This window comes from Ranitomeya imitator, chromosome 1, assembly GCF_032444005.1.
Source record: "Ranitomeya imitator isolate aRanImi1 chromosome 1, aRanImi1.pri, whole genome shotgun sequence".
In the NCBI taxonomy this organism is placed as follows: domain Eukaryota; kingdom Metazoa; phylum Chordata; class Amphibia; order Anura; family Dendrobatidae; genus Ranitomeya; species Ranitomeya imitator.
The window spans coordinates 418,760,718-418,779,743 of NC_091282.1; the positions used below are offsets into that span (position 1 = coordinate 418,760,718).

At 46.8% G+C, this 19,026-nt stretch overlaps 1 protein-coding gene across 6 annotated transcripts in view; it reads left to right on the forward strand.

Moving 5' to 3' along the window:
• Positions 1 to 19,026, forward strand: part of PRUNE2 (prune homolog 2 with BCH domain) — a 458,932-nt gene that overhangs the window by 228,294 nt on the left and 211,612 nt on the right. For all 6 annotated transcript variants that reach the window (XM_069763045.1, XM_069763070.1, XM_069763062.1 and 3 more), the window contains exon 6: positions 423 to 1,158. In XM_069763045.1, the coding sequence (XP_069619146.1) occupies positions 423 to 1,158 (736 nt within the window). The remainder of the gene's footprint in view (positions 1 to 422; positions 1,159 to 19,026) is intronic.

A 19,026-nucleotide genomic window follows, 5' to 3' on the forward strand; every position in this document is an offset into this window, starting at 1 on the left:
GAGTTTATGGTGCAATTTATGGAAATTATCCTTTAGAGCAGAGGTGGGGAACCTCAGGCCCCAGGGCCATTTAAGGCCCTCGATGACCTTTTATCAGGCCCCCGGGGCAGATTCTCAGGGACCGCATTCTTGGGCAGGGAGGTGTATTTTGATTACAGCCAGCTCATTAATTTCTTCTTGCTCTGTTAGCACACACAGGCAGTGTTCACTACTGAGCACTGAAGGGCATGCAATAAAAGATTACATCCTGAAACCAGTGCCAGAGTCAGGATGTACTTTGTGGGCAGAGTTTGTACGGCCCCCGAAGGATGGTATACATATCCACATGGCCCTTGGCAGAAAAAAGATTCCCCACCCCTGCTTCAGAGGTTCTAACAGGCCATATCTTTACATTTGACTATGTATTTTGTTTTCCTTTCTAGAAACCAGTGGATTTCCAGTAAAGATATGGAAACATGACAGAGAAGACTTGGCAGTAGATAGCAATGATCCTGTTTATCCGGCCATAGATGGGTCAGATAGCAGAAGCGTGGAGACCAAACTCCCCAGTAGGCTGACATCTGAAAGTAAAATACACATTTTTTCATTCAGTGCCACTGGTGTGGTGCCTCAGCAAACAATGTTGGAAACAGCTTATTCAGTGGAGTCTCCAGATACATTTCAGTCAATCTCCATGACAAATGGAAGTGAAAAGCAAATGTATCTCGGATCCGGATTCCAATCCTTTCAGTTGGAAGAAAAAACTTATTCTATCTTACCTCAAAGGAGAGAGAGTAAAAAGAAATCAGACGACATCTCAGAACATGAGCACAGCTGGAGTATAATACTGAGCCAGACGGAGGCCTCCGATACCTCACCTGAAGACATTTTCTGCAGAGCAGAAACTGCAGATTGTGATAAAGACTTGGGAGAGAATTTATATATGGAATCCGAAAGACCGGAGGAATATCAGACATTATTTAGGGAAACCGATTACACAGACCTTGAGGAAAGCTTTGAACTGTGTAAACTAGACGAGAGTGCCACCAAAACACGGAGAGAAATAGATCATCTGTTCAAGTCACAAGAAGCATGGCTACCATTAAAGCTTCATTCTGAAGGTGGCGCACTTGCCAAGGATCTGACAACTACCAGTGCTTCTATGGCCTCTGATGAAAGGTAGGATATATGCTTTTTTACTTACACTAATGCAAAGTGTGCATGCTTATTTTATGATGAGGTGAATAGGAATCTTTTGGACCTGTTTTTCCTCTCATAGGGGAATTTGTGAGGTCCCCATACACATGACATCTTCAGTCAAGGATAATTTCGAACATACCTAACTTTTCAGGAAAATACCACAACCATAGCTTTAACTACCAAAGTAACAAGCACACAAGTTACTTTGCGGCACATCAGCTAGGAGGACCTATGTTATCTTATAGGTCTAGTGGATGATATAAATGGAGAACAAGAGGGCCTACAGAAAAAAGTTGAAAATTGAACACAGATCTCAAGAAGGATGATGGGGTACCGAAAGAAATCAAAATTGTCATAAAACTTTAACCCTTCAAGCTCCATGGCGAATATATTTGTCATGGAGCGTGTTAGAGAGTTGAAGCTCATTCAGAAAGAAAACTCCATCTACAGAGGGCAGATGCAGGCTATAACCGACATCTACCTCTAACTGCTGCAATCAGCTGCTGTTGGCCCCTTAAATGCTGCTATCAATCACTGACAGCAGAATTTAAGCACCATGATCCAGCCTGGATGTTAATTAACCCCTTCATGACCTTGGGATTTTTCGTTTTTCACTCCCCTCCTTCCCAGAGCCATAACTTTTTTATTTTTCCGTCAATTTGGCCATGTGAGGGCTTATTTTTTGCGGGACGAGTTGTACTTTTGAACGACATCATTGGTTTTAGCATGTCGTGTACTAGAAAACGGGAAAAAAATTCCAAGTGCGGTGAAATTGCAAAAAAAGTGCAATCCCACACTTGTTTTTTGTTTGGCTTTTTTGTTAGGTTCACTAAATGCTAAAACTGACCTGCCATTATGATTCTCCAGGTCAGTACGAGTTCATAGACCCCTAACATGACTAGGTTATTTTTTATCTAAGTGGTGAAAAAAAATTGCAAACTTTGCTAAAAAAAAAAAAAAAATTGTGCCATTTTCCGATACTCGTAGCGTCTCCATTTTTCGTGATCTGGGGTCGGTTGAGGGCTTATTTTTTGTGTGCCGAGCTGGCGTTTTTAATGATAGCATTTTGGTGCAGATACGTTCTTTTGATCGCCCATTATTGCATTTTAATGCAATGTCGCGGCGACCTAAAAAACGTAATTCTGCCGTTTCGAATTTTTTTCTCGCTACGCCGTTTAGCGATCAGGTTAATGCTTTTTTTTAATTGATAGATCGGGTGATTCTGAGCACGGCGATACCAAATATGTGTAGATTTGATTTTTTTTATTGATTTATTTTGATTGGGGCGAAAGGGGGGTGATTTAAACTTTTATATTTTTTTTTAACTTTTGCCATGCTTCAATAGCCTCCGTGGGAGGCTAGAAGCAGGCACAACGCGATCGGCTCTGCTACATAGCAGCGATCTGCTGACCGCTGCTATGTAGCAGAAATGGAGGTGTGCTGTGAGCGCCGACCACAGGGTGGCGCTCACAGCCACCGGTGATCAGTAACCATAAAGGTCTCTAGGACCTCTATGGTTATAAATTAGCTGGGTAGTAGTCCAAAATAGAATATACAGCAGCAATAGCGGCATCTTGCCGCTTTGGGAAGGGGTCGGTACTTTCTGCTAATTATAGGACTGATCCCCCCCTTGGGGTGTTTGCTTATGCAGTTTTTCACACCCGTACAGGGCTCAGCCCTATCTGGGATCTGTAAGTTTATCTATTTGTATAACAGGTCCCATCCTATGTACACGGTGACGGTCTAGCCTTTGATCTGGTCTACGCCACTTACGTACCTCAGGGGAACTTAGCGTTCCACCTGCGGGCTTAGCGTGTGTCTCAGCTATCCAGACGAGCAAGCCACCTCACCGGAAATACTTTACATGACCTCAGACGCGTCACACGCCAAGGGCGGGGCTTACCTGGACGCGCTAGAGGTCCGGACATTTAAAACGCACAGGAGCGAGGGAGATCGGTAAGGCGGCTTAATCATACCCTGCTACTCCCCTGATGATTCCGGTTGGATGAAACGCGTCGGGAGACGCTGCTTCACGTCACGGCCTCACCGGTACCCCACCACACTGAATGTCTCCGCCATGATAGAGCATACCGGCAGACTATGGTGAGATCTACCCACAACAGTGGGCTATACGTGGGGTGTACTTTGCCCATAGTAGTATGCGGCACCTGGTTGGGCATTTTGCATGTATTTTACAACTAAGTGAACATCCAGAGAGGATGCCGCTCACACACAATAAGGCATAAGGAACACACAGGCCATTTTTGGAACGCTCATGAGTATATTGTGAGGTTGCATGGTTCCGATTTCATATGGCCAAATGTACTATGCATTTACATCTGTCTTTGAGGCATCAGTGACGTGCCGCTGGTTCATTGACTTGTACGAGTACCCGGTATATATTGTTTTCAGCAACGGGTTATGGCGTCTTTGTGCGCTTTGTAGCTATATTTGTTCCACAATAGGGGTCTATAACGGCTAGACTCTCTGTCCATGGTGTTTGACTGTGATATTTCTACACGTGGACATGGTCCCCAATGATTATATGGGACACCACGTTTTCACAGGATTAGTTTACTGAGAGTTACGCTTAGCATTTGCATCCCTTCTTTTGTGTACCATTAGCTACTTGTGTCTCAGTCTCCTTTGACTATATGGTGACTATCAGTACAGTCAATTTTTAATTTATGTATGTCTACGTCTATTTTTTCTCCCCATTCTGTGTTTTGGTCAAGGGCACTAATTATCACTGGTCCCTGTTTCCCTTTGTTTATTAATTGTAATAGTCTATTTTTTACATGCTAGTGTTTAATAAAAGCTAAGTTTTATTAGTATCCAATTGCTATTGCTGACCTCTATGGTTACCATCCTGACGCATCGCCGTACCCCGATCATGTGACGGGGTCGACGATGACGTCATTTCCGGCCGCCCGGCCGGAAGCGGTAGTTAAATGCCGCTGTCTGCGTTTGACAGCAGCATTTAACTAGTTAATAGGTGCGGGCAGATCGCGATTCTGCCCGCGCCTATTACGGGCACATGTCAGCTGTTCAAAACAGCTGACATGTCCCGGCTTTGATGCGGGCTCACCGCGGAGCCCTGCATCAAAGCAGGGGATCTGGCCTCAGACGTACTATCCCGTCCGAGGTCAGATAGGGGTTAAAGCCACCATCAACTCTTGGAAAAAGGAGAGCTAAACAGAAGGGCAAAAAATGAAAACTTGCCCGGTTCTTAGGGGATTGCTTTTTTCCCAACCATGCTGATAAGTAATGTACACTTGTGACATAACAAACGATGTGTCATAAAATAAGATTATCAGATCTCCTAAAATGTAGGAAAGGGTTTGTAATGTTTTTTTCTTTACTGCTGCAAAGAGGAAAAAAATACAAATTTGCATTACAACTGTACAGTAAGTAAGCTTATTTTATAGGTAATAAAAAAAAAGATTAAAAGAAGTGTGGCTACGTTAGATCTTAATAGAATGGCAGCAAGCAGAGATCCAGTAAAATCTCTACCATGTTCTCATAACAAATTATAGGCTATTGTCTAAGAATTCATACAAATAACACATCATCTCTTTACAAGGAATATGTTGTCTATAAAGCCACCTTGTCTACAGCCTATGAGACTTCTTTATATGGGGATGGTCTTGTAGGCCTTGCTGAGTGAGTGTACACAGTGTTCTAAAAACACTCCTTAGCTCAACAAGATTATATGAAAAACTTGTTTTAGTAAAGGTACCGTCACACTAAGCGACTCTGCAGCGATACCGACAACGATCCGGATCGCTGCAGCGTCGCTGTTTGGTCGCTGGAGAGCTGTCACACAGACAGCTCTCCATCGACCAACGATGCCGGTAACCAGGGTAAACATCGGGTTACTAAGCGCAGGGCCGCGCTTAGTAACCCGATGTTTACCCTGGTTACCATCGTTAAAGTAAAAAAAACAACCACTACATGTGAGCACAGCGGCCGGAAAGCAGAGCGGTGACGTCACCGCTCTGCTTTCCGGCTGCCCGGCGCTCACAGCCAGAGCAGAGAAGCAGAGTGCCGGGGACAGACAGCGGTAGGTAAGTATGTAGTGTTTGTTTTTTTTTACTTTAACAATGGTAACCAGGGTAAACATCGGGTTACTAAGCGCGGCCCTGCACTTAGTAACCCGATGTTTACCCTGGTTACCAGCAAAGACATCGCTGAATCGGCGTCACACACGCCGATTCAGCGATGTCAGCGGGAGAGCCAGCGACGAAATAAAGTCCTGGCCTTTCTGCCCCGACCAACGACATCACAGCAGGGGCTTGATCGCTGCTGCGTGTCACACTGGACGATATCGCTAGCCAGGACGCTGCAACGTCACGGATCGCTAGCGATATCGTCCAGTGTGACGGTACCTTAAGTCAGATGGTATAACAGTTAATCAAGAGGGGTGTTTCAATCAAGCCCAAAAATGTACTTACACAGCAAATTGGATCAAACTGTAACGAAGATCTATTCCAATGTGTAGATAAGGGTGGTGCCTCTTAGGGCTCACTCACACGAGCATATAAATCAGATGATTGCTATCTGATGTTTTATCGGATAGCACTCGGACCAATTTTATACTGTAGGAAAGTACTAATCAGTATTTTTTTTCTACAGACCAAAATGGTCTGTGGAAAAGAATCGCAGTATCCTGCGAGTGGCTTTGCAAATCGTATCACACGCATCCATTCAAGTCTTTGGGTGCGTGTAAGAGATCGGACTTTTCTTGGCTGTTATCCCAGTGCAGTCTGATCTACATGGACACAAACAATGGAGAAATTAAGTTGTCCGTCTTCTCCGCACCTGTGATACGATTCTTCATGTGAAAATAAACCAAAAGATAGGGCCCTCCATGTGAAGAATGTCACAACACATTTGCGGTGCGGGAAGGAACAACACTGATGCTAAGCGGTGATTGACAGTCCTGGAGCGCTGCAGCACCTTCCGCCAGTTCCTGGTGTCCTGATACAGTTAAAAATTATGAAAGGTGTGCGGTGGAAATCCACAGGGCGCCACTTTGTGATGAAGGGGATGGATCGTCCCTGAAACACATTGGGTGTTGAATAAATCGACTTTTTCTATCTGACCTGGGTGGTTCCTGATTCTGAACATGGCGCCCTGTGGATTTCCACAGCCCACCTTTCATTGTTTTTCACGATTCTTCATGTGAGAGAATCAAATCACAATGAACTGACACTCGGTTCAAACTCTGATCAAAGTTTGAGCCAAGTGTCATTACTGTAATTGACACAATTCTCACAGAAGACAGAAACATTGCTCATGTGAGGGAGTCCTTAAAGTGATTCTCTAACCCAGACACAAAATTTGCCTATATGTAGCTAACATATAGATAACACATCCAATGCCCTTTTTATCTCAGTTGTTGCTGTTCCCAAAATCGCTTCCACAGTTGCACAGTGAGAGCTGTGGAAATTCTAAACCTGTACCTTCCACTGCCATTTACAGGTATGGACACATCATCAGCGTCATCATCAGTTGTTGGAAAAAGTCAGTTATGAGGACACCACAGTTCAAGTTCAGTGAACTCACAGCAGATCACCGAAATTCTCATGGTGAGCTTGAATTGCAGTGACCTCATCACTGACTTTTTCCCATTGTGCTGGGGTCACCGCAGTTTAGCCCTGCTGAGAATGCAGCCTCACTGACCGGCGGTAACCACAATGATGTCACTGCTAGAGTTGAGCGACTTTTACTTTTTTAGGATCGAGTCGGGTTTCGCGAAACCCGACTTTGTCAAAAGTCGGGTCGGGTGAAATCGGCCGATTATTTTGAAAAGTTGGGGGCCGACCGAAACACGAAACCCAATGCAAGTCAATGGGGAATCAAAGTCGGCAATGAGTGGAGGACAGTGCCCACTTTAATACCATTAATACCATTTAATACCATTTAATACCAAAAACATCAATTCTTATTTCTTAAGCTTGTCAATCTTAATTTCATTTATAATAATAGTTAGGCATTGAAAACAGGGGGTAATTTGGCTAAAGTTGTAGGGGGGTAGGGCTGGCTCAAGATTTTCGTGGGCCCAGGAAACGCAGAATGCATCACGGCAGAGGAGCAGGGAGAGGTAAGTATTTCAACTTTGCAAGTGCTGTGATCCTGAGCAAGCAGAGGGGGCCCACTCGTTGGCACTTGGCACTGGCACAGGGCCCCTCATAGTACGGCAGTGTGTTTGATGGCGGGTGGCGCCTCCCACTGCCAGAGACACTTTTGCGTACTATGAGGGGCCCTGTGCCAGTGACATCGCAAATGAGTATGCCCCCCCCCCCCACCTGATGAAGGAACCTGCACTTTCATCTGCACCTGCCTCTTTGTCCCCGTGCAAGGTGGTATAGTATGCGGGAAGGGGAACCTGACTTTCAGCAGGGTCAGATTCAGGCTGTGTAGAGTGCAAGGGGAATGTAGTGGTCTGGGTCAATGTACCAGCAAACTCATCTAGCAGTGGCTGGGCAATGGGCAGGATGAGGAGGAAACACAGATATAGGCCCAAATAATAAAGTAGGCTAAATGCAGTTCAAAATTGGTAACAGGACTAAACAGGCGGCAAAGCTTTGTTCAGTGGAGGACAACTGTAATAAGTGAAGCAGACACAGTTAGTAGGCCCAAAATAAAAAATTAGACTAAATGCAGTTCAAAATTGGTAACAGGACTAAACAGGCGGCATTGCTTTGTTCAGTGGAAGACAACTGTAATGAGTGGCGCAGACACAGTTAGTAGGCCGAAAATAAAAAAGTAGGCTAAATGCAGTTCAAAATTGGTCACAGGACTAAACAGGCGGCATTGCTTTGTTCAGTGGAGGACAACTGTAATGAGTGGCGCAGACACAGTTTGTAGGCCCACAATAAAAAAGTAGGCTAAATGCAGTTCAAAATTGGTAACAGGACTAAACAGGCGGCATTGCTTTGTTCAGTGGAGGACAACTGTAATGAGTGGCGCAGACACAGTTAGTAGGCCAAAAATAAAAAAGTAGGCTAAAAGCAGTTCAAAATTGGTAACAGGACTAAACAGGCGGCATTGCTTTGTTCAGTGGAGGACAACTGTAATGAGTGGCGCAGACACAGTTAGTAGGCCGAAAATAAAAAAGTAGGCTAAATGCAGTTCAAAATTGGTCACAGGACTAAACAGGCGGCATTGCTTTATTCAGTGGAGGACAACTGTAATGAGTGGTGCAGACACAGTTTGTAGGCCCACAATAAAAAAGTAGGCTAAATGCAGTTCAAAATTGGTAACAGGACTAAACAGGCGGCATAGCTTTGTTCAGTGGAGGACAACTGTAATGAGTGGCGCAGACACAGTTAGTAGGCCCAAAATAAAAAAGTAGGCTAAATGCAGTTCAAAATTGGTAACAGGACTAAACAGGCGGCATTGCTTTATTCAGTGGAGGACAACTGTAATGAGTTGCGCAGACACAGTTTGCAGGCCCACAATAAAAAGTAGGCTAAATGCAGTTCAAAATTGGTAACAGGACTAAACAGGCGGCATTGCTTTGTTCAGTGGAGGACAACTGTAATGAGTGGCGCAGACACAATTAGTAGGCCCAAAATAAAAAAGTTGGCTAAATGCAGTTCAAAATTGGTAACAGGACTAAACAGGCGGACTAGCTTTGTTCAGTGGAAGACAACTGTAATGAGTGGCGCAGACACGTTTAGTAGGCCCAAATACAAAAGTAGGCTAAAAGCAGTTCAAAATTGGTAACAGGACTAAACAGGCGGCATAGCTAGGTACTGGGGTGGGCTCCTCTGCTGAGTAGCAGACAGCGGTAGTAGGCGCAAAGTATTAACTGGTCTAAATGGAGGCCAGGGCCCCTGTATATTTTAACTATCATCTATCATTTCAACAAATTTGTATTGGCAGTGCCATTGAAAGATTTAACGCATGTAAAGAAGCTGCGGAGACACCATCACGTGTTTCTCGACGCAAGCAGTGAATAGCCAGGCCTTTCCCCGGGAAGGAACAACCACGGGAAGGGCAGCATCCTATGAAGGAAAGCCACCTATGCCAAGCATGGTATCCATCCACAGACAGCTGTTTCGGGGTGTTTGCCCCTCATCAGTGTGGAGTAGGAATCTGGCTATTAGGAGCAGTGCCTAGTAAAAAGGCTATAAAGGCACAGATGATTGGCCTCGGAGAGACCAAAACATCCAACACCGCGGAGACACCATCACGTGTTTCTCAACGCAGTGATTCCAGAACACTGCCCCCATCCCTTATGGGAAATATGCAGATGCATGTAAGGAAGCTGCGGAGACACCATCACGTGTTTCTCGACGCAAGCAGTGAATAGCCAGGCCTTTCCCCAGGAAGGAACAACCACAGGAAGGGCAGCATCCTATGAAGGAAAGCCACCTATGCCAAGCATAGTATCCATCCACAGACAGCTGTTTCGGGGTGTTTGCCCCTCATCAGTGTGGAGTAGGAATCTGGCTATTAGGAGCAGTGCCTAGTAAAAAGGCTATAAAGGCACAGATGATTGGCCTCGGGGAGACCAAAACATCCAACACCGCGGAGACACCATCACGTGTTTCTCAACGCAGTGATTCCAGAACACAGGGATGGGGGCAGTGTTCTGTGCCTTTATAGCCTTTTTACTAGGTACTGCTCCTAATAGCCAGATTCCTACTCCACACTGATGAGGGGCAAACACCCCGAAACAGCTGTCTGTGGATGGATACCATGCTTGGCATAGGTGGCTTTCCTTCATAGGATGCTGCCCTTCCCGTGGTTGTTCCTTCCCGGGGAAAGGCCTGGCTATTCACTGCTTGCATCGAGAAACACGTGATGGTGTCTCCGCAGCTTCTTTACATGCATCTGCATATTTCCCATAAGGGATGGGGGCAGTGTTCTGGAATCACTGCGTTGAGAAACACGTGATGGTGTCTCCGCAGTGTTGGATGTTTTGGTCTCCCCGAGGCCAATCATCTGTGCCTTTATAGCCTTTTTACTAGACACTGCTCCTAATAGCCAGATTCCTACTCCACACTGATGAGGGGCAAACACCCCGAAACAGCTGTCTGTGGATGGATACCATCCTTGGCATAGGTGGCTTTCCTTCATAGGATGCTGCCCTTCCCGTGGTTGTTCCTTCCCGGGGAAAGGCCTGGCTATTCACTGCTTGCATCGAGAAACACGTGATGGTGTCTCCGCAGCTTCTTTACATGCATCTGCATATTTCCCATAAGGGATGGGGGCAGTGTTCTGGAATCACTGCGTTGAGAAACACGTGATGGTGTCTCCGCGGTGTTGGATGTTTTGGTCTCCCCGAGGCCAATCATCTGTGCCTTTATAGCCTTTTTACTAGGCACTGCTCCTAATAGCCAGATTCCTACTCCACACTGATGAGGGGCAAACACCCCGAAACAGCTGTCTGTGGATCGATACCATGCTTGGCATAGATGGCTTTCCTTCATAGGATGCTGCCCTTCCCGTGGTTGTTCCTTCCCGGGGAAAGGCCTGGCTATTCACTGCTTGCGTCGAGAAACACATGATGGTGTCTCCGCAGCTTCTTTACATGCATCTGCATATTTCCCATAAGGGATGGGGGCAGTGTTCTGGAATCACTGCGTTGAGAAACACATGTTGTTGTCTCCGCGGTGTTGGATGTTTTGGTCTCCCCGAGGCCAATCATCTGTGCCTTTATAGCCTTTTTACTAGGCACTGCTCCTAATAGCCAGATTCCTACTCCACACTGATGAGGGGCAAACACCCCGAAACAGCTGTCTGTGGATCGATACCATGCTTGGCATAGGTGGCTTTCCTTCATAGGATGCTGCCCTTCCCGTGGTTGTTCCTTCCCGGGGAAAGGCCTGGCTATTCACTGCTTGCGTCGAGAAACACATGATGGTGTCTCCGCAGCTTCTTTACATGCATCTGCATATTTCCCATAAGGGATGGGGGCAGTGTTCTGGAATCACTGCGTTGAGAAACACATGTTGGTGTCTCCGCGGTGTTGGATGTTTTGGTCTCCCCGAGGCCAATCATCTGTGCCTTTATAGCCTTTTTACTAGGCACTGCTCCTAATAGCCAGATTCCTACTCCACACTGATGAGGGGCAAACACCCCGAAACAGCTGTCTGTGGATGAATACGATGCTTGGCATAGGTGGCTTTCCTTCATGGGATGCTGCCCTTCCCGTGGTTGTTCCTTCCCGGGGAAAGGCCTGGCTATTCACTGCTTGCGTCGAGAAACACATGATGGTGTCTCCGCAGCTTCTTTACATGCATCTGCATATTTCCCATAAGGGATGGGGGAAGTGTTCTGGAATCACTGCGTTGAGAAACACATGTTGGTGTCTCCGCGGTGTTGGATGTTTTGATCTCCCCGAGGCCAATCATCTGCGCCTTTATAGCCTTTTTACTAGGCACTGCTCCTAATAGCCAGATTCCGACTCCACACTGATGAGGGGCAAACACCCCGAAACAGCTGTCTGTGGATGAATACCATGCTTGGCATAGGTGGCTTTCCTTCATAGGATGCTGCCCTTCCTGTGGTTGTTCCTTCCCGGGGAAAGGCCTGGCTATTCACTGCTTGCGTCGAGAAACACGTGATGGTGTCTCCGCAGCTTCTTTACATGCATCTGCATATTTCCCATAAGGGATGGGGGCAGTGTTCTGGAATCACTGCGTTGAGAAACACGTGATGGTGTCTCCGCGGTGTTGGATGTTTTGGTCTCCCCGAGGCCAATCATCTGTGCCTTTATTGAAAGATTTAACAGCACAGACTACACAGTGGTGGAGCAAGTAGAGGTAAGTATTGGAAGTGGTAGAGCACTGTTCGAGCTGGGGTGGAACACTCTCTCGTGGGCCGCGGTACTGGCACAGGGCCCCTCATATTACGACGGTGTGTCTGACGTTGGTTGTGCACCACCACCGTCAGAGACACTTCATTGTACTATGAGGGACCCTGTGCCAGTGCCGTCGCCCAAGAGTGGGTGAACCCACCTGCCCAGGCAAACGGCACTCGCATGGGTGCTTGCGCCAGGTGGAACCACGGCCCTGTGGGGGGAGTCAGCCCATTTAGGTAGGTATAAAAATGGCCTATGGTGGACATTCAGCAGCTGCAAATGGCGGAATTGGAGAAATCAGTAAGAGGAGGCCAAAAGCAAGACATTTTTCAGGCAAGCTACGTGTTAGCAGGAGAAGGTTGGGCAAAATCAGGGGCGGACATACCGCCGGGTCAGCCTGTGCAGCTGCACAGGGGCCCTGAAGGAGAGCGGGCCCGATCAGCTGCTGAAATGTCTTGTTCTGTCATAGAGGCAGCGGCAGCATCTCCAGTAAGTGGAGAGGAAGGGGGCCGATACCAGAGTCATTTGCGTTAGAAAGGGCCCTGCGATCTGCAGCAGACGCTGTAGGGGGCCGCTTCCTCTCCTCCCAATGCTGCTGCTGGCTCTATGATGCAGGTCAGGAGAATCGCAGCATTGCTTTCAGTTCCACTTGCAGGGGGTGGCCCTGCAAGGGACGCTATGGAAGTTTGCAATCAGACTATTTAGTATAGTATAGCATTCCTTGTGCACACACGCTGAGCTGGTCCGTGAAGCTCCTCCTCTGGGTCCTCTCTGCTTGTTGTCACATGCCTGCTGCTCCAGCATCCATCCTGTGCAGAGCTGTCTCCTGCAGCTGCTACAGACCTCAAGGCCTCATCTCTCGGAGCACAAGGTGAGGGATGGCTGGGAGTTATCACTGCTGCTGGTTAGTATCTGCAGAGCAGCAGTGTGTCCATGACAGCAGTGACTTAGTGACTGTGTGCTAGGTGCTTCCTGGTCGCTGCAGTGAATGGCTGAGAAACCTGATCCTGCACTGATCAGATAGCAGGGAGCTGCATCACAGGCACTAATTCACTGCTTGTATTGTAATCACTGACCCCAGATGCCTCCTACCATTACTGATGCAATATCTCCAGGCTCAGAGTGGCCCCTGACCCCAGCCTTCCTCCTGTTCTGTATTTTGTATTGCTGCACTTAATATATACAGTATAATTCTGTATAATATGCGCACACAAACAGTATAGTACACAGATGTGTATTTTATGAGTATATTCCACTTGTGCAAAATCATAAAGAAATCCTCAATATATATAAAACCAATTTTTTATTAATTAAAAGCAAGGCAACGGACCCCACCAATAGTGACAAATAACAACAAAAACCCAAACCAAAAAGACAAAAAAGTGCTACTAAAACACCGTAAAACTGATGGGGAATAACTATATCACCCTAGCTGAGGCACCTATATCCGCCCCTACCTGGCTGCGGAGGTAGACACCCTAGGGGGGAACGTTGTGGCGCCCCCGCTCCACGATGACTGTCCCTAGGGGCCCTAATATGCCCTGCAGCCACTAATGAGAGCCTCTACCCAGAAGCTAGAGGGTCCTCTAGCACTATACATAGACCAACTGTGCTAGGGAAGACATATCCCCAAAAGAACAAAGTTTTACATAGACACATATGGCGGTAACTGGTGAATGTACTGGATGATAATAGCTCCCCAGTGGACTATTAGAAGTATCTCACATTCATATGGATGCACTACTACAGGACATACTTAATTATTTACACAGGCAGGAGCACCAGTGCTGTGTTCCCCTGTTGCATCACCAGTCTAGATGATAAGCTCCAACAGCATAAATAGTTTCCTATGCATCAATAAATATGGAAGCCATCAGTACTCATCTGTCAGTAAGTCCACTGTGCCTTTGAGGCGTTCACTTTAGATGGCGGTGTGGTGGAGCACAGTGGACTTACCGACAGATGAGTACTGATGGCTTCCATATATATCAGTACTCATCCTTAATTGCATAATTTCCTCTTTACTAATGTATAACACCGTCCCTTATTACGTAGCATCCTTTTTAGTTATGTATGTTGCTGTCCTTTATTATGTAGTGTCCCCTGTTGTTAGTTTTTTTTTTCTGTTGGAGAAGGCTATCATGCTCCATCAGCAATCATTTCAGCTTATATCTAACAAAAGAGGACGGTATGAAATAAAGACCAGGGCACTGTAAATAACAGTACTGTATATAACGGAGAAGGCACTGTGTAATAAGAGATGGTGTTACACATAACAAGAGAGGGCACTGTGTAATAAGGGACTGGTGCTCTTTATAACCAGAGAAGGCACTGTAATAAAGGACTGTGCGTTATATAACAAGAGAGGGCACTGTGTAATAAGGGGCGGCAATATACATGAGAGGATACTATAATATATGTATACTGTATATCTGTACATTGGTAGCCATAAAAGGAGGGGGGCCCAAACATATTTCTTGCACAGGGGCCCCAAATCGTCTGTGTCCGCCCCTGGGCAAAATAATTCCAAAAAATCCATGATTGGTTTATTTTAATGAAGGTTAGATCATTAAAATTCTGGGTTGCCAGACGTGTCCTTTTTTCTGTCAGTATTGAACCAGCAGCACTGAAGACTCTTTCTGATAGCACACTAGAAGCAGGGCAAGCGAGCTCCTGTAATGCATATTCTGCCAATTCAGGCCAGGTGTCTATTTTAGATGCCCAGTAATCAAAGGGGAATGACCTGTGAGGGAGAACATCGATAAGGGAGGAAAAGTAGTTCGTAACCATACTGGACAAATGCTGTCTCCTGTCACTTTGAATCGGTGCAGCACTACCTGTCGTGTCAGCGGTCATTGCGAAATCACTCCACAACCTGGTTATAAAACCCCTATGTCCAACGCCACTTCGGATTTGTGCACCTCTAACACCTCTGCCATGTTGCCCCCTACGGCTCGTGTGAGAACCATCACCGCCGCTGTGTGCTGGGGATGCCTGAACCAAACGGTCTACAAGAGTTGCGTGTATGTGTATCCTCCCACAAATTAATTACAGCACGCCTCTGTTCGCACAGACTCTGAACCATGTGCAGTGAGGAGTTCCACCATGTTGCAACGTCAATTATTAGGTGGTGCTGGGGAAGATTCAGCGATCGCTGATGGTTCAGCATACGGCTGGAGTGTACGGGCGACCGGCGGATGTGCGAGCAAAGTCTTCGCACCTTCAGGAGCAGGGCTGGTAACTCCGGATAATTTTTGAGGAAGCACTGCACCACCAGGTTCAAGGTATGAGCCAGGCAAGGTATGTGTTTAAGTTCTGAAAGGGCTATGGCAGCCATAAAATTCCTTCCGTTATCACTGACTACCTTGCCTGCCTCAAGATGTACACTGCCCAGCCATGACTGAGTTTGTTGCTGCAAGTACTCGGCCAGTACTTCCGCGGTGTGTCTGTTGTCGCCCAAACACTTCAATTCTAACACAGCTTGCTGACGCTTACCACTAGCTGTTCGATAATGGGACACCTCGTGTGCAACACTGGCAGCTGCGGATGGAGTGGTTGTGCAACTGCACTCTGTGGACGAGCTTTCGCTTCTGGAGGAGGAGGAGGAGGGGTGGCAATGCCTACAGCCAACTGTTCCTAGACTGTGGGCTAGGCAGAACTGTCCCACTATGGCTGACCCCTGTGGACCCTGCATCCACCACATTAACCCAGTGTGCCGTGATGGACACGTAACGTCCCTGGCCATGCCTACTGGTCCATGCATCTGTTGTGAGGTGCACCTTTCTACTGACTGATTGCCTCAGTGCATGGACAAATGGTGGTGGTGGTGGTGGACATGGCGGATTGAGAGAGGGTTGGTGATGGTATTCTCGATGTTGGCCTACATACAGGGTTTCCTACCAATAACCTTGTGATTGCCTGACTGCTTTGGCCTTACGACGATACCTCCACATTTGCTGCTGGTGGTGTCCTAACCGGTGGGCTTACAGCGAGGGAAGCAATGTAGCGTTGCTGACTACCTTCATTCTGAGCGGGTGCACCAATGGTACGGGACGTTTGGTAGTTAGTCCAGGCTTGCAAGTGCATGCTGGTTAAATGTCTAAGCAGGCACGTTGTATTTAAATTTTGAAGATTCTTCCCTCTGCTAAAGGTCTTTGAGCATTTCTTACAGATAACCAATATCCGAATGGTCAGTCAAAAGTTAAAAAATTGCCACACTGCACTCTTCCTACTATGGAATACCTTTTCAGGCATTGCACGCTGTGCTACTTTCACCGGATGGCCACGCTGTCCTAAAACTGTTTTTGTTTTTGACAAACGTTTTTGGCCTGATACGGGCCTGCCAGATGACAGCTGTTGCGATGTAGATTGCTGCTGCGGATCATCCTCCTCCGCTTCTGAGCTACTGGCTACTGAGCTACCCTCTTCCCCCAATGGCTGCCAATCTGGGTCAACAACAGGGTCATCTATCACCTCCTCTTCAATGTCATGTGCACCTTCCTCTGTGTCACCGTGTGAGGTGTTATAGCGTTCGGGATGGGGTACCATAGTCTCATCAGGGTCAGATTCTCGCTCAGTACACTGCGAGGGCAATGTAGTGATCTGAGTCAATGGAACAGCATTATAATCTAGCTGTGGCTGTGCATCAGTGCACTCCATGTCCGATTCATCTTGTAATGGGCAGTTAACAATTTCCTGTTCTAACCCAGGCACGGTATGTGTAAAGAGCTCCATGGAGTAACCTGTAGTGTCGCGTGACGCATCCTTCACTTTTGGTTTGGGTGAAGGACACAAGGTAACGTCTTGTTCCTGACCGGGAGCATCCACTGACGACTCGCTGCTTTTATATTTGGAACTTTCTGAAGAGGAGGCGAAAGAGCTAGAAGCTGAGTCAGCAAGGAAAGCCAAAACTTTTTCCTGGTGCTTCGGCTTTAAAAGCCGTTTTCCTACTCCCAGATAAGGGAGCCTTCGAGGCCTTGTGTAGCCAGACGATGACGCTGGGTCAACACCTCCAGCCTTAGGTGCTATTGTGCTTTTGCCACTACCACCAGATGCACCACCACCACCATCAGTACCAGCTCGCAACCACCGCCCACGGCCTCTTGCACCTGACTTCCTCATTTTTTGGAAAATCTAACCAATATAACAACCGTTATATGGTACTGTAAAACAAGGTAGAAGGTGTATATAAACGTGTTGAGATTTTAAATCTCCCTTTTTTGGGGGGGGAGGCTGAACAAAAAATCAGGCCCTGTGCAAAAAACAACACAATGTAAGTGGCTGAAAGTGGCTGGCTGATATACGACAAACTAACAGGACAGAAGTATATCTACTTTGTGAGAATTTGAATCTCCCCTTTTTTGGGGGGAGACTGAACCACAACTTAGGCCCAGTGTATATAACAACGCAATCTAAGTGGCAGAAAGTGGCTGGCTGATATACGACAAACTAACAGGACAGAAGTATATCCACTTTGTGAGAATTTGAATCTCACTTTTTTGGGGGAAGACTGAACGAAAACTCAGGCCCAGTGTATAAAGCAACACAATGTAAGTGGCAGAAAGTGGCTGGAAGATATATGAAAAAAATACAAGGACTGTAGTACAAATTCAATCTCCCTACAATGATCTCAGGAAAATTATGGCAGCAATAAAAAGGACTGCTGCACACAAAAGTGTGGACAAATAAACAAGATAACTGTGCAGAAAGGAGCAACAGGATTTTTGCTTTTAAAAAAACAGTTGGTTTGCACAGCGGCGTGCAAACAGCAATGCAGCTTTCAGGGAGCCTTATAAAGCAGCCTAAAAAGCTACAGAGCTGATGCACAAAAATATAAACTCCACTGTCCCTGCAAACAAATGGTGGTGTTGAACAGTTGGAAACAGCACAAGCAGTTTCGGGGTTTAATCTTCCCTCCCTAACTATATCCCTTCTTCTGATGAAGCTGCGGCAACCTCTCCCTATGCTACAATCGGCAGAAGTAAGATGGCGGTCGGCGTGCACGCCCCTTTATAGCCCCTGTGATGCCGCAGAAAACAAGCCAATCACTGTCATGCCCTTCTGTAAGATGGTGGGGACCGAGTCCTATGTCATCACGCTGCCCACACTCTGCGTCCTCCTTCATTGGCTGAAAAAAGGCGCTGAAAGCGTCATACAAAACGTGACTTTGGCGCGAAGTTCGCCGACCTCATGGCCGATCCCACACTAGGATCGGGTCGGGTTTCATGAAACCCGACTTTGCCAAAAGTCGGCGATTTTTGAATTTGTCCGATCCGTTTCGCTCAACCCTAGTCACTGCTCGTCACTGATGCTGCGATCATAGCAGCGCATGCATTAGTTGTTCTCAGCCTGGACGGTCTCATCTTGGCACCGTCCAGGTTGGAAACTATTTATCCCCAGACATGGATTACAGCGTAGGACAGAACATCGGACAGTTAAGGGATATTTGTGTTACTAAGCCGTGGGCTTGATGTCACCATACAATACAAAGGGGACATCAACGCCACAAATATGAAGCCCACTAGCCACCATGACAGAGCAAGTGGGAAGAGCCAGGCAAAGCACCAGAATTAGCACATCTAATAGATGTGCCTTTTCTAGGCGGCTGCCGGCTGCTATTTTTAGGCTGTGAGGGGTCAATATCCATGGCCCCTTACCAGCCTGAGAATATCAGCCCCCAGCAGTCTGCTTTAGCAATGCTGGTTGTCAAAAAAGGGGGGGACCCCACACCGTTTTTTTAAATTATTTATTTAAATAATTTAAAAAAAAACAGTGTGGGGACCCCTCTAGTCTTGATAACCAGCCTTTTCATTCATTTATTTATTTATTTATAGCGCAGGCGACGAGTGATGAATACTCTCATAAGTTGCTCCTGCTGTCACTGTTACTAGCGGCAGCAGGTGTATGCTGATGGGAGGAAAAGTCCCATCAGCCACCGACTGCTGTCATTGTTCTCACTTGAATATAACTCTCATCATTCTCCCCTGCTCGCGCTGATCGCCGGCAGAGCCACCTTCAGCACCCAGCGC